General features: G+C 31.1%; 1 protein-coding gene across 2 annotated transcripts in view; it reads left to right on the forward strand.

Moving 5' to 3' along the window:
* LOC143919933 (uncharacterized) overlaps positions 1-17,561 on the forward strand; it is a 79,078-nt gene that overhangs the window by 20,268 nt on the left and 41,249 nt on the right. Inside the window, exon 1 of one of the 2 annotated variants that reach the window (XM_077442529.1) lies at positions 3,774-4,130. The exons of the other annotated variant lie outside the window; for it this stretch is intronic. Coding sequence (XP_077298655.1) covers positions 4,116-4,130 — 15 coding nt within the window. The 5' untranslated portion in view covers positions 3,774-4,115. Of the gene's footprint in view, positions 1-3,773; positions 4,131-17,561 lie in introns of those variants that run through there. 2 annotated transcript variants of the gene reach the window in all.

A 17,561-nucleotide genomic window follows, 5' to 3' on the forward strand; every position in this document is an offset into this window, starting at 1 on the left:
CATAATTTCGCTGACAATAACAGTTTCACTGTAACCGGTCTCCGTGACGAGACAGAATGTTAAATGACAGAAAACGCAAATATCAGAAGGCAAAGATCGAAAATCGAAAGATCTTAAGTCGAAAGATCAAAAAAAAAATGGTGCATTGTAAACGGTACATACTCACTTAATTTGCGCGAGCAGGATACAACAGGAACAAGAGGAACAGGCTTTTCCTCCCGTATTAATGTGTGCGCGCACTGTTTTATAAGTATGTTGAAATAATAGTATATTGAATATGAACGTCAAATTAGCCACGATTTAAATTAAAATGTACCTTTATTTTGGTTGTAATTATTTTCGAATAAAACTAAGGAGAATAAGGTTTAAAATAAAATGAAAAATTTTCATTGTATCTCATAGAAGAATGATGTATAATTTTTACCAAACATAATAAGAACGAAAAATGGGATAAATTATAATGGAAATTGCGAACATTTTCTGAGAAGAGCCACTAGGAAACTTTCGACTTCTCAGTAGTCAAACCACACAATATCAAAGAAAGGTACTAAAAGTGTAATAAATCCAGATAGTTTAGCACCATTGTACGACAGGTCTTCGTAGAAAAATAATACTTTTCAATTGTCAAAGATGTGCGTGACTGATAGTTCGTACGTTTTTATGATTTTCTCGCTCGTTTTTATTACATACACATTTTTTACTATTGCAATATGTACTATCACGCTTTTGTTTCGGGCAAGACAATGTTTACTTCGTTGTCGCCATTAATCTTCATCTAATCGCTGGGTAGATGTTGAAACGAGAGTGCTTCGCGTTTTATTGCATAATTTCGCTCCCATTTCACTCAAAAGTGCACACACAATATGGCGATAAAAAGCGCAAATATTACAATGGCCGTTTCAACACGGCCCCATGGGAAAATTCGAAAACGAAAACGAACTGTTTGATAAGTGCGGACGACATTTTGGGTGTATACATAATATGTGTATCGGAAGCAGTCAGAACAAAAGAGGAAAATTTCACTGCAATTAATCGCAATGGTATTACATAGTTGGAGAAATAAGTCGGCGTATTCATTTTTTTAATTCAGGTACGTTTCCAGATGAAGAAATGATGAATATTATGCAAAAAGAAGCGATTCAACAACAACAATTGTTTATGTTAGATAGATATATTCATATGCGGAAAACTACATATATAATATGAGCGTTGCGGAAATGTTGATGTATTTTCGATTATTATACGGGTTTGTTTATTTGTGTGAAATTATTCTCGATGATTAGTAGTTGAGGTGATGCTACTTTCCATTGAACTGGAATCCTTTTGATGTACTATTTATTTATATAAAGAAAAATGTGTTATAAGTCACTAATTAATGAGAAAGTCATGCTAATATCAGGTCAAATATGTTTTTATACTAAAAATAGTAGATTTCGATTCAATAAATTGAAAATCTATGTATGCAGAACACTTTAAATGTTTCTGTGATATTTGGTGAAAGAATCGCGCTGATTGAGTTGATTATATCTCGGAAAATTTAGAGTTCAAGTGAAACCGGTAAATCAAGAGCTATGTGTGTACTTGTAAGGTTTTTAAGGTTTTATATTAAAGCGAGAAAGGTTTTATTTTAAAGTTAAAGCTATAGAGCTATTCTTTATTTCGTCATAAATAAAAATATGAATTTTTGTTTTAAACAACTAATAGATAATATTTGTTTACGCGCCACTAAAATGCTGGGATTCTTATTACGAGTTTATGTATGTAGTAAACTTTTCCAGAGTGCATTCTAGAATTTTCTTCCATTATATGGAGTCCTACTGAAGATTGAGAGAATCCTAAAACGGTTTCTCAGATATCTTTATATGAAATTGTATGGTTATTATCCCTGGCTTTACTAAGGGTGTTACTACGGGTGTTAGGCTTTGACTCATTGGAGTCACGTCGTGTTATGTTTCTGGGTGAACATTTTTTTTAATACACAATCCTCGGGTTTTTAATAAACTCAAGTTTCATACACCTAGTAAGTTCAGGGACCTGAGGAATCGTGGATTATTTTTTCCTCCTGTGGCTTGCACAAACATGTTAGCTTCGTCTGCAATCTCTAAAGAATTTTATCTACTCAACCAGGTTGCTGGTGAAATTGACCTATTTAATGTAAGCTATGCTGAACTAGTTGAGTGATTGTTGAACAACACTCATTGTTGATTTTATCCAATATGAATGTTGTTAAGCATGAATGTTTTATGTGCCTATATTTGTATTGTGCTAAAATAATATGTCTGGCCATACTGACGTGTTAGAGTACTCTGTAATTGCACTGTGGCTAATATTTTATTTTATTTTTTTATTATATACATACATATATACCAGGAGAGCCTAACAGGTAAACCCCTATGCGCCTTCCTGGCTAATCACAAACAATGCAGCATTTTTATCATATAAGTCGTTGAATTATGAGACACTGAAAGCTCGAAATTAACGAGACTTCTATGAATTTTAACATGTACATCAATTTTATTGTAAATTAATCATACTCAAATAGTGGTGACATAGTAGGTAGGAAGGTTTTTTATCAATTAAATCGAGGAACCGTTTCAACAATGAAATCAAAAAAATTGGCAAACTCTCATAGGAAACCATCGACCTGGATCACAGATATGACAAAGTCTGACCAGCAGCATTACAGATAAACTCAGAATAAATTCTTTTCAATCAAGGTCAACTCACGGGATCGAACCACCGAAAAACCCAACCACCGAGTCATGCTGCTAGCTTGTAAATAATAAATATGGTATGCAATAATATATTATATGTAAAACAATCTATATATATGTATGTATGTATATAATAAAAATGAATGTCTGTCTCGTATAGGCTCCTAAACCACTCAACCGATTACAACGGAACTTTCAGGATTTGTTGAATGCATTTCGGGGAAGGTAACTGTAAAAAAAATCGGACAAAAACGGGAAAAACGGGAATGAGTGGCATTGCAACGCAATAATTTCAAATGTTTTCGCGTCGCGACTTGCGTTGTTAGGACAAAATAAACAACAATTGAATAATTTAAAATGTGTTTGCTGCTTGTATTTTATTGACAAATGGGAATGGGAGCTAGAACGAGAACGGGAACGAGAACGAGAACGCGAACGGGAACGCAACGGGAACGGGGACGGGAATTGCATGCGTTATTGTGGCATTGCAACGCATAACGGGTTCAGCTAGTAATAAATAAATACATAAAGATTGAATAAAAATTAGAATTCAGTAAAGCAAGCCTAATGTTATATAAATATTACATATTTTGAGACAAAAAAAAATCGATTAAATAATAGGGCATTGCATTTATTCGGAAATGTATGAGAAATACTTAAATTGATCAATCAGAAGCATGTTGAAGAAAAAGTATTGTGGTGAAATTTTTCCATACATTTTATTGTGGTAAGAAAAAGGTGACAGAACTTTTTTTACGACCAAAAAAATAAAGAACGTATGAAATTAGCCGAACGCTCTATGCTTTAAATTCAACTACAAAACAAAATATTTTCATAATAAATTTCAAATAAAAATTCAATTGTTTTTTGTCCCAAACATATTGAAGGAAGACATTTAAATTCTTACGCACCGAAATACAGCCTCGATTCAACGACACAAATCGACAAATAAACCTCGTTAAATTTCGATAACGCTCACGGTAATTCATTCACACATTATCCGAGGTTCATGGTCGAAGAAAATGACTATTTGATCACTTGCTAAAAGTGTAGGCTTTCGGTCGCGAAGCGTCAGTACCAATTTGACCGTGGACGGGCGCGGAGCGTATTTTCGTCGCGCGAAAATTTCACTATCGCGAATTATTGCGTTGTGCAATTTTCATTATTGTAATATTGAATCAGAATCGTAACATTCGACAGTGCAACTTAATTAAATTAAATATACCATCACAATAGTAATAACAATAAAAATACGATAAAACTTGGAACGCGATCGAAAGTAAAATCGTGAAAAATATAATACATACACACATATAGAGTGAACGTGAAAGCGTGTCGTGGAATATTGTTATTATATTAAAAAAAATATATCAATCTACGCTTTTTCAATACACCAATGACATGTCTACACTGTTGGTGAGTTTTTTTTTATATGGTTTTATTTTATTTGGTAATTCTGTTGATGCATTTGACGAGTCTTGTTCTAAAAGCCGGTAATTTGGGTAATATTTTGGTGGAAAATGCGATTTTTCTGCCATGTAATTATGTTTGTTTGAGTCTTTTGAACAAATATTGTTTTAGTAGATGATTATTTGGTGAAAAATTGAGAATGTAACAAAAAGGAGTGTTCTCCAACAAGCACGCAAAGTATAGTTTGATCAAATTTATGTGGCATAATATAGTATAATTTAAAAAGTGGCATAATATAGTATAATTAATAGAAAAATATACAATTTTCTATATGTAAAACTTATTTTATTTGAAAGTTCTGTTGATGCATTTGAATTTTTGACAATTTCATATCCAATTATCCATTTTCCAGATGTCAAATGATTATTGTATTTGATTAAAATTTGAGTTGACCTTTTTCTCAATTAAAAAAACTATCTATAAAGTCTAAATCGTCGCTGAGAGTTGTTGGAAGTTATGTTAGAAAATTTGATCTGTTTATTTGGTTCAATTATTCTCATATATAAGAAAATCATATATGAATTTTCTGGTTTTTCCATTAGTCGGGGGATGAAAAACGAAACATTAAAAAACAGTACAAATGTTTTTTATACGGTAAAGGTTTTTTATACCAATATATTTGCTGCAAAGTATCTACTGTTTTTGAGTGTGGAAAATTTTCAAGAATTGATTTGCAGATTAAGATTTTTAATGTTACGATTTTCTACCTACCGGAAGTGTTTTATATATATTTTTTTTTTCTGTATTGCACCACGTTTTCGTTGCTGTTGAAATGATTATTAAGTAGCTATGTCGTATTGTTAACATTATCTATACCTAAATCTCGATTCGCTTGCACCATTTAGTGCGTTCGCCGGAAGTAGTAGTTTTATTAAGTTATTTGAATGAGTAATTAGAGTAATTTTTTTAATTTAATTTATTTATCTTTCTTTTGGGTGTGTTTTATAATGATATTTTGTAATGTTTCGATTAATGGATGAGGACGTTTCATGCGGAAATATGTATATTACTATTCGTACACGGAACTTCAGTAAATCATATATTCAAAATATTCAGAAATTTCTTCTATTGAAATTGTTGTATTACTTTTAAAATTGTTTATTTGGTGTTTTAGATGTGGAAATTTTAGTTTATATTTGAAATAATCAAAACGATGCGCTGTAGTCGTTGTTTAATGTACATTAATCGGTCACTTGAATTGTTAGATTAAATAATAAAAATCTTCTGACTTAGTTAAGAACCTTTTGTGCCCTAGATGGTGCTTCTGTTCACTTCTAATTACTAACAATGTATTATTTTGCTGTAAATTGACGTTCTATTAAGTCGAATGTGACTTTTCTCTTAGTATTACTATTTTTTATTGCATTAAATTTAATTGTTCAAAGGTATACAACTATGTAGAAAGAGATGTTCGAATTTTTTTTAAATAATCTGAACGAAATCAATATATTATATACATATATATGTATATTTATATATTTAATTATTTTTATATAGTATTTTATATAGTAGTTATTTTTATATATAGTATTTTATATAGTAGTTATTTTTATATACATATAGGATTTTATATAGTAGTTATTTTTATATAGTATATTTATTTAATTATTTTTACACATTTATCTATAACTACATATATACATATACATATATATATATATATATATATATATATATATAATAGGAAAGTCTAACAGGTAAACCCCAATACGCCTTCTTAGCAAATTACAAAATATCGATAACAATTACATCATAAAGACATATATGGATAAATGACATACATAATCAACAAACGTTGAGAATGCCATAAATTCAAATTTTTGCGAGAGACAAGAAGAAATGCTAATTTGTTGGAAAGGTTTCAATTAAAATCAGGTAAATTGGAAACGATCGACCTGAAGTCATACATCCAAGGTCTGGCCAGCAGCACCGGGCAGGATTTGAACCCGTGACCACTCGGTTTCAAAGCATTACATGCTAACCACTGATCTATGCTGCTGGCTATATACAAGTGGGATGTTTTTTGCATAGCTATTTTTATACATTTTTTCAATTTAATGCCTCTTATAAATTATGTGTATATATGTATGTAACTGCATAAGTGTTCCAAATTTTAGTCGCAATTTCTCACAAATATAAAATACACACAATATATAAAAACATGTTTTCCTACACATATGTATGTGCATATGTAGAGAAACTTTTGACACACAAAAATCGAAACGTTCCGGTTGTGTGAAGCTCCTCGGTGAAATTATATCTCCAATCCACAATTTATTACCGCCGTGTCGGTGAAAATTATTGGTTATTACGTGTTATATAACGTGAGCAATTTATTACTATTTGCATGCGTGTGAAATCATCGGGAAAATATGTCAATACGCAGGTATGTTGCAAAAAATGCGTGAAGCAAACTATTACCATTGTGGTGGGCGTAGTCAGTTTGCAAAGCACTCGTTAATTAAGAAATAATATACCTTTGGTGTGTGCGATGGTGATGAAATGGTAATGGGGAAATTACGATTGCGCATCCGGTCCTAGAAAAGCTCTCACGATCGTTAGCGTTGCAAATGTAAGGTGTGTGTGTGTGTGTGTGTATTTGGATGATGATTGTGTCAATCAAACGTCACAATCATTCGATCTCATGTTTAATCGACGTTTTGGTGTTGGATTGGGTTGGATTTATTTATCCATCATTTGAGGTCTTTCTTCTATTCGCGTCTTTGTCAGATGTTGACCTTGTCACATTGATGCTAGTGACGTAGTTTATGTGCTAAGCAATGACTTTTTTTTATTTTAATTTGGAGAAAGGTAAACTCTCGTTGAATATATGTATGTATGTATGTGTGGAAATTGTATGGTTGGTCGTCCTCTTTTAACCTTCAACTCAATTGAAAGTGTATTTTGCACGTTGCGAATATGTAATGACCGTCGAAAGAAACCGTTGAAGATTTGTCTATTTTGAAATAAATATTTAAGGTTGGTTAAATATTGGATGAACTATGTATTTCGAAAAAGCAACCTTCAAAAACTGTACCTATGTATTTGAAGTGTGAAATTTCTTAATATATTACATGTGTATGTACATACATCAACTAGTTCGAAAACTTTTGCATGGAAGATTGTAAATATACATACATACATATATGTAAGTATACTACATAATTATATTTGAAAAATTGTGACAATTTTTCAGGTCTACTTACTTAGAGTGGCCACGGTTCGATTCCCATTAGTAACTGCTGGCTAGAACTTTTTTTTTGCGACTCAAGGTCGACAGTTTCCGATTTGTTGATTTTTATTGAAACGGTTCCTGTAAATTGGCATCTCATTTCAATTCTCTCTTGCAAATCTCAATTTATTCAGCGTGGAGGGTCGCCAATTTGTATAGTAAAATTTTGCAAAAATTTCTCGATGAAGTTTGTATGAATTCGCATTGTATAATGCTTGCATTGATTGTATTGTAACTGTATTAATACACGGGTCGCTTTAGAGCGATCTGTAAGGGCAATTCAATTGAACATGAGAGAGAGAGAGTATTCACTGTTTAAGGAGCATTCGTGGGTGAAAAATGGAGACCTCGGATTAGGCTAACTGGACTCAGTAAGTGCCCGGACAAAGGATACGCTGAAGTTCTCACAGAATAATAGACTCACCACGATAGACCTTTACGTGTCTAGACAATAGATACATCGGGGAAGCTGTGGTAGGCAACTTGTCTTTTATAAGGAGGTACACACGTTAGATCAGATTATTCTGGAGTGAGGGGAGTTCTCACAGACCTGGGCGAGTGCATGCGGAAGGAAAAGACTCGCCAGGGTAGATCTTTAAGTGCATAGACACATTAATGGATCGGGGAAGCTGTGATGGGTAACTTGTCCTTTATAAGGAGGTACATACACACGTCAGATCAGATTATTCTGGAGGGAGAGGTGGTTACGTGTGGACCTCCTGAATCGTTGAATAAATGCTGTGAAGCGACATTGGCCTTTTATTTGGATCCTGAACCCACCCCTACGCAACAATACTGAACAAGACTATTGATAATTTCAAAATATCACCCAAAATGAATAATAAAAAATATATACTCCAAATTGCAGAATTGAATAAAATTCATTACACTCACGTCAGATCAGATTATTCTGGAGTGAGCAGTGGTTACGTGTGGACCTCCTGAATCGTTGAATAAATGCTGTGAAGCGATTTTAGGCTTTCCTTTCGATCCTGAACCCACCCCTACGCAACATTATTACATTTACACTGATTTATTCAATGCTTAGTTATTAATTAAAAGTAGTAGTAGTATAACATAGGAAAATAAATAGTAATATTTATGATTTTCCATATGGAAAACTTGAAAAATTTTATTTTAATAAATAATTTGAAAATTGTCAAACATATATTCAAGACCTTTAGACCAAGTGGTAGTACCTATACATATTGTAAACTCATCAAATTTAATAGGCATATTAAATTGCGAATTCATTATTACGTTTCTTTTTTAATTTGATTTGTCAATACTTTGCAGCCGAATTATTATTATATTACATATGTATCACTGCAAAATTATTCAAAATTCATTTGATCATTATCTTCTTCTTCTTAAATTGAACTTTCCCATTACCCCTTTTAATTTGTAATCAGTCTACTGTCTCTGTCCGAAGAAAAAAAAAGCCACTGGAATTCATTCGAATCTTTAGAAATTCGATCACTTTCTATGCAGACTTTGCGAGTGATGCCATTATAAATCTGTTTGTTTGCGCTCGTTTTCCAAATTCGAAGCTAATTTACCCACAGCGTATCATATACCCCTCTCACACCTGCTTGCGTACGATACGAAAGAGTTTTCACTGGAACGTATATACGTATGTATGAACGTACTCGTACCACGGTCAATGGTATGCATTTTGCATGGCGAATAGATATACTACATACATACATATAATGCACATTACGTATTCGCGACGCGGGGAAATCTTCAATGTCGCTTTCGAACCGTACTTGCGAAAACGAGAGGGTCATATGCGAAAAGCGACGATGGCAAAGAAAGTAAAAATTCCTTTGGAATTATTATTTATTTATTTATTTGTAGTGTAATGGCGAATGTGTGGTGATTTTACCGTTGACCGACTTTGTGACTAGTTTTCGTCGGCATACATACATATGTACATATGTACACGCCGACGTGTTATAACATCTCGCACTTTGACGTGTCAGTCGATGGTGTTGGCGATGATGATGATGATTGCGCAATCGTGATCGATCTTCGACGTATGTTCGTATGTATGTGACAGGTTTTAGAGTGTGTTGAAGAGTATGTATGTTGATGTGACTCATTTTGTTTGATTATTCCATTTTAGTGTGTCTGTTTGGTGAGTAGACTTTTTTTCCGCTGTTTTTAGCCGCGTGGGAGAAAGCTGTTTTATTTCGGGTGGTTGTTGTTATTGTTGTGATAGATTTTTAAATCGAATGGATGTCGTGGTGTTTGTGCACTTGCTTCTGCTGATTGTGGGGAATTTTTCATCGTGGAAAATGACGTTTCAATCTGTTGATCTTTGACTTCGATGCGATTGAATGTCGGATGAATTCGGACAGCCGTGTAATGCAGTGGGCTTTTTTCCGGCGTATTTTTTATTTTGGGCTTGATCTTTTTTTCGATTTAATAAATGAGGAATGCCATTCGAGAAATTTATATTGTTCTCGCGTCTTTTGCAAAGTAATAGTTGCAATTAATGCGTGTGGTATATTAGTACCTGTTATGCCCGTTCATTGAGACTATTTTTGTATAAAATTTGTGATAGCTAAATAGTTTTTTTTTCTGTAAGCAAGACATAATTTAGCTGCCAGCAGAGATGTACATTTTATTTAAAAATTATACTGGTAATGGAGCTGAGTAGTTTAAAACAGGAAATAGTGTTAATTACGGACCGATTGATCGATACTGTAAGTGCAAGCCTAAATACAAAAGTATCAAGCCAAAAAGAAAAAGGTAACGACGGTTCTTATATACAGGTTTTTCACTACAAATTCAATATTTTACAAATCGAATTAAATATTTTTCGTTTCAAATTAAATATTTCAAAAATTGAATAAAAAAATTTGATAGTTTTTTAGTAAATTTATTTTCATTATTATGAAATTTGGTGACTGGAAGATACATGAAAAAGAGAACATAAAATATATAAATATATAGCACTTTTAAAATACACAATTTATTTATTTTATATATTATTTAATTTAAAATCGATAATATTTGATATAAATGAAAAATATTGAATTTGATTTTTGAAGTATTGAATTTGGATGGAAAAACCTGTATAGTATATAATACGAAAATAATTACATTTTTATTGATTTATTTTATTGCAATACATAGTACTTGTTTATTTATTTTATTAAAATACACATCATATTTTGCATTGAAAAACCCTGTTCACTGCATATATGAATATATAAAAATAGGCCAGTCTGATTATATGGGAAAAATGAAATTCGCCCGAAAAAAGCCCGCGTGTCGACCACTGGTGTACTGTCTGCAACAATTTCAAATGATTTTTTTATAAGTAAAGGACGTTCGTCGGAAAATAAAGAAATGATTTAATGATGCGTATTTTTTGTATAAAAAATGTGATCAAATATTTCTCGTTGATTAATATTGAAGATATGGTTTTAAAGTGTATGTAATTTGTAAGAATTTGAATGAAAAACTATTTATTAAGATTTACAATGATTCTGTGAAAACATTGCAATGTTGTTTTGATGATCTTTTGAACACCGACATACATACATACATATGTATGTTAATATGGCTTTTTTACATACCTCTTTTACGTTTTTTAAAAATAGGTTCTGGTCGTATTGATTGACAAATACAATTCAGAATAATTATGTTGGAATGAAAATAAAAAGCCTAGTCATCATCATATTGCAGTCAATTTCACAGTACAGTGCTCGTTCAAATATTTCATTTCGATTATGATTACGATTGATGGATCCTATACAATTTTTATACACATGAAACGTCTACGCATAATTTCGTTTGAATATTATTTAATTATTATTCGACACAGTTGGTAATTATTAAAATTAATTACAGTACAGACAAAAATTATGTCGATTAAATATTATGCAAATTAATTCCATTATATGTGTGTATGGTTTTTTATTCTATTATAATTTTCGATGGATACGTCTTTTACAGAATAGAAAAATTTCCACACAAAAACAAAAGCGTCATTACTAACTACACTATAATTAGACTCACTTTTCTCGATCGTTCGCAATAATTCGCTATTTCATCGACACATTTTAGCATGTACGTCATATTATATATGTAGGTACAACTTGTACACATGTATGTAAATTTGAATGCTAGACAATCTCAGTATAATGCTGTTGTAATTTCATTCTCATTATTGTTGTCAAACGTGAATGTGTGAATATAACAATCTCGTGAGTATCGATCACGACCGCACCATTAACATTCGATTGATGCATCGTAGACAAGATGATACTGTAAAATATATATATTTTTTAAAATAACAATAGCAGTAAGAGGCTTTAAAGCTTGCATACAAATTTGAAAGACCCTCTGTATCGATTGTAATTTATGATAATTTGACACGTAGACTTTTCTTATCTCACGTATTGTACTTATCGGCTTGACGCGCGGAAGCGAGACGAATTTCAATCGGCTTGTCGGTTTTATTTTGATGTTTTTATTTAGTGTTGATTTAGTGTGGATCTTTGGTTGTTTTAAAGTGTAAAAATCTGCGGAGAAAAGTTTTATTGTAGTGTCGTAAAAGATTTTTTTCTGTTCGAATTCGTATATCACGGTCGCATCGTATGTATGTATGTATGTATTCACTTTCTCTCGTCTCGCTTTAGTGTCTAAAGCACACCGCGTACGCTCGTACAATAATGCTTATGCAAAATGCTTAAATATGTGTGTATACATGTGTAATAATATAATATATATTTTTTTGCGTTCGCATGTGCGTCGTCGTATGTTTAATTATTCATACTCGATTCGAGATTGTGCAATGGTCTCTCGCAAGTGGTGGTGGTTTTGGTCCGAATGACCGATCTTGAAGTCGTAAAATGTTATAACACTTTACATAATTTGTTTGAAAGTTGTTATGTGTGTTTGTCCTTTTTACTTTATTAACAAACGTGTGTGTGTGTGTGTGAAAGAATGTTGACATACATTTTAGGATATCTTCTTTTACGCGTCAATTGTTTTTTTTTTATTGGTTTTACGATGGATCTTGATTATAATTAAATGTATATATGTATGATGGAACCAACCCACACAAATATTTTTTATTGACATCCGCAATTCAAAGAAAGTGGTACTATTTTAAAGCAAATTTATGTATGCGGTTTTTTTTCAATGCATATTTGTATGTAGAATAGGGTACATTGAAAACAAAGAATTATGAAATTTGGAAATACCTCTAGTTTTGTATTTATTTTTATTTTAAATATAATGGCACACATACAGAATAAAATTCAATAACAGAGAAATACATAGAGTGAAATGAAATAGATACAAATATAAAAGAAAATATTTAAATTCCTATTAAAGTGAACATAGTAATTTTTTTATTTTTTATTTTTTTTATTTTACATATATACCAGGAAGGCCTTACAGGTAAATCCCAATACGCCTTCCTGGCCAATTACAAATACAAATGCAGCATTTTTTTTATTATAAGTCGTTCAATTGCGAGACACTGAAAAAACTCGCAAATTAACGAGACATCTATGAATTGTACATAAATTTTTATTGTACATCCATCAAATTTCAAATAGTGGTGACATAGTAGGTAGGAAGGATTTTTAGCCAATTTTTTTTCCCGGGAACCGTTTCAACAATGAAATCAGAGAAAATTGGCAAACTCTGATAGGAAACGATCAACCTGGAGTCACAAATCCAGGTCTGACCAACAGCATACTCTGAAAAATTCATTTTCATTCAGAGATAGAACCCGGCACCTTCTTGACGGTAAGCAGAAGCTTAACGTCCGAGCTATGCTGCTGGCTATAATAAAAACAATATAATAAAAACAAGAAATTACAAAAAAATAGTAAATAAAACAATTAATCAACCACAGATTTGCTTCTTCACCTTAGCCCTAAAAGGTACTGATAGAGTTGGAGATTAAATCATGGCAATCATCTGTACAATCGTAAAGACGGTATACCCGTGCAGTTGTACCATTTAATGAGGTATTATTATAAAAATTTGGTGGGTAAAAAAGATTTGAACATCTGGTGAATCGAGTATTGATATTAAAATTAATATAATGCCAAAAACAGATGTATCAAAGGCACCATTATTACCTTATATAAGAGTAATCAGAGGATGATATGAATAAGAGATCAGAAAATTTTCTGCGTAGACAAATTTTCGTAGAGAATTTTCTGCATAGACAAACTATGATCTTAAAATGAGAGAGTATGTCTTGATAAGTTGGCAACAATCTAACAAGACGCTCAGCCCTATGAGATAAATGACGTAGAAAATGCTTCTGAATATCTCTATAATAGTCGTGTATAATTCGTAAAAAAAATAATGTAAATACTCTAGCAAAAAAATTGCAATACCGCGCCAGCCCATCATACAAGTTTGTGAAAATCATGAATTTTACCAATTTTCGAAGGTTTTTTATTATTATTGTAAGCTCAGTTTTACCAGTCTATTGTCTTTTGATTTACTTCATCATATAAATAGAACAATTTTACATTAAAAATACCATATATGAGTTTTTTCTTAATTTTGTTAAGGTACAAAAAATAATTTGAAACTTTGTCGCACATACTTTAAACGCCAGTCTCGAATCCATCGTCGATGTTCCTTAAATATGTATAGTTTACTAGTTGTTTTACCCGGCTTCGCTCAGTATTTGTAATATAATCAGCTTTTTTTTATTAAATTTATTTGAATCGAAAAAAAATATATCGAATCGAAACCATATCGAATTGTCGTCATATAAATTTTGATTTACCAACCAACATTACATACTTACATACATAGTTGCAAAATCTCTTTCGAAATTATACATATATTAGATAAGATTCCTTATATTATTTTTAGTTTGAGTTCTTAAGTTATTATTCTTTTCATTGTAATATTGCATTTTTACAGTATAAAAGGTGTTGGTAAATGATGGCGGGTACTATTTTAACCGGAAGTGATGATTGACATGATATTTTCATACATTTTCTCAATGTGACTAAAACTTTAGCTTTCTATTTATGAAGTTTGATTGAAAATAAAAATAAATATGCAAATATAATACTACATTATGAATCTTTGGCTATGATGAAGTTGAATGTAGAACATAAATTGGATTAAAGAACAGATTAAAGAACAATTTCGTAGAACATAAATTGGAGTAGATTAATGTTTTTTAGAATTTTTATATTATTTTTTACGGATTCCCCATGATACAGCACAACTTTTCCAATTAGAGGTGTTTCCAAATACCAAAATTCGCTGTTTTCGATGGACCCTAATTTAGAACATCTCGATTTTACTGTTTTTTAGGTTGAACAAAAATAATCACCCACTAATATGCACATATTGTTAGATAAATTATTAACTAAGCTTTTGATGTTTTGAAAATTTTACCTGCTTTTCAAGGACCTTTGATCTTGAACTAAAAAAAAATCAACTGCGAATATATATGTTTTGTTTAAATTTTGAAATTATATTAACTTTTCAGTTTTTGAATTGAAATATGTTTTCGAATACGTATTATTTTTATAAAAAAAATGTTTTGATATGATTCTCGATTTACTGTGTACTGCTGCAACCTGTTTCAATGTACGTACGTTGTAGATAACCTTTAGGTCGAGTCGATTCCTCGCAGGGGTATTGCACAATTGGTATGCGAACTCAAAACGAGGCGGCAAAACATAATCAGGTGTGCGTGAGAAAACAAAACGAAATCTCTCCGCGTTTTATATCCTATAATATTTCGCGCATGACATACAATCTGTTTTTATTTTTTGTTGTTATTGTCGGATCAAACTGCATAATCTCTATAAACAATGCCATTGTTGTATAATATGTATGTAGTTGTAGGATTTTATATAGTGCGTGGTATATGTATATACATATCATACATACGTCGTTGTATCCTACGTACATATACTATCGTATACTAGGTGTATTTTTTAATCATTATAGCATCAGTTTTTTTATATTATAATAATTCCTCCGAGTATTTATTGTATAGGTTGCATAATGATGTGTCGAAATTGCGGGCGAATTTAGCCTTAGGGCTCGTTTTCAAAACTGGTATTTTTAATTTGGAAAATGCTCGTTTTCGGTCCTATTTAATGTGTATTTTTATTATTTATTTTTGTTATTGCGTTGTGGATGGTAATGTTTTTAAAAGCAGTGGTTTTCAAGTTGATTTGGTGACTATAATAATATTTGGTGAAGATTTTTAATGTTGTCTTTTTTTTCGATCTTCGGAGGCGGTCTATGTTTAGTTTTTTTTTGGTATTTTTGTTACAATTTTGAATGAATTTGGAATACGATTGCTATAAAAATTTTTCGATACTATACATTGTATAGTATCAAATATATAATATACAATATGTAGTATACAATATGTAGTATACAATATGTAGTATACAATATGTAGTATAAAAATATATAGTATACAAAAAATGTATAGTATAAAATATGTACATATTATAGGATAATTGTATATATCGACTATGATCTAATAAAAGATATATTTGAACAAATATTTATATGTACACTTGTACATACTACTATTTTATCTTTTTAAGGTGAACGGTTGGGGTTAAACAGTGTATTATTTACTATTAATAGTATTGGAACTTTTTTGTTGGGAATGTTTTGTTATGTATGTATAATTGTGTTGAGGTGTATATATAGGGTGACCACACGTCCCGTTGTGGTCACCCTATATATTTTATTTTGCTTTGCGTACGTCCCGTCGTTTTCGTAAAATTGTTTGATTTGTCCCGTTTTGTTCGCCCATTAGTGCACAGAAGAATTTTACTATACATATGTATATTTTCATATTGTTTCCCAAAACAAATTATTATATAGTTTATACATACTACATACAATATATTCATTTTAAAATAACATTTTAATATTTTGCGGTATGATTCATTTTATATGTTTCTGAATAAAAAAAAATCACTTTTTGACGTTATTTTCATTATAATTATTTAACTGTTTTAAAATACATATATTATTGTATTATATTATTTTTTTCCTTCTTTATACTTTAATAAAAAAATAAATGAAAATGAAAGAAATCCAATTTTTCAGTTTCACATAATTTTTGCAATTAAAATCATTTTGGAAAATTTATAGCTACTTTATTTTTCAATTTTACACGTTTCAGAAAAAAACATCCTACAGTGCATGAACATCCAATATTATATTATGTTTTTATGTTGTTTCCATTTCCCTTGTACACAAGAATTTTAAATTCTGAAAAAAATATATAATTCCTTGACAATATTGGTTATTTGAGAGAAAATTGTAATATTTTTGTACGCGCAATAAATTTTTTATATATGTTGGGGGGGGGGGGGGGGAGAAGGAGACAATTTTATAGCGGAGCGTCCTGTTTTGAGTCCTGGGAAATGATCACCCTAGGTATACATCCCTATTAGGTAACTTGGTAGTACATAGAAAGAGAAATATTCAATTCGTTCAGAATCGATTAGACAAGTTTACTGAAATTTGATATATTATATAAATTTACATTTAATTTTTCAGACTATTAAATGCATATACTTTGAATTGATCCGCTGTGAAATATGTTACAAATCATTGTTACGTTTAAATTATAATATTGAGTCATTTGATAAGGTTAGATCGGGTTTTGTTATGTGTCATTTTTATTTCAAAATATTCAAAGTGTATCCTATTCGGGCGCGTCACAGAATTTTAATCGACTGTTTTCCACGCAATAAATATTTTATTGTAATCAAAACAAATACTTAACAGTCGAACACATCATTATGTTGTAGATAAATGTACGTGACATCGAAAAGTACATGCGATTGACAAACACAAATCATATTGTCAAATATGTGACATCACGCTGCGTTCCAATGTTCGCTCCACCTTACGATGTATATAAATACATACATATATATGTACATACATATATATATAATCGATCTGCACGACTGATATTTGAATCGTGACCTTTTCGTTTAAATATTCTCTCAGACGACCCGTTGAACTTTCGGTCGAATTCCGATATATATGTACATATACTCAATGAATCATATCGTACTATAAATACGTTGTTTTTTTAAACAGGATATGTGTATTGTACGGTATAGTGAGTGTCTAAGTACTAATGG

The sequence above is a fragment of the Arctopsyche grandis genome, chromosome 12 (genome assembly GCF_051622035.1).
Source record: "Arctopsyche grandis isolate Sample6627 chromosome 12, ASM5162203v2, whole genome shotgun sequence".
Taxonomy (NCBI): domain Eukaryota; kingdom Metazoa; phylum Arthropoda; class Insecta; order Trichoptera; family Hydropsychidae; genus Arctopsyche; species Arctopsyche grandis.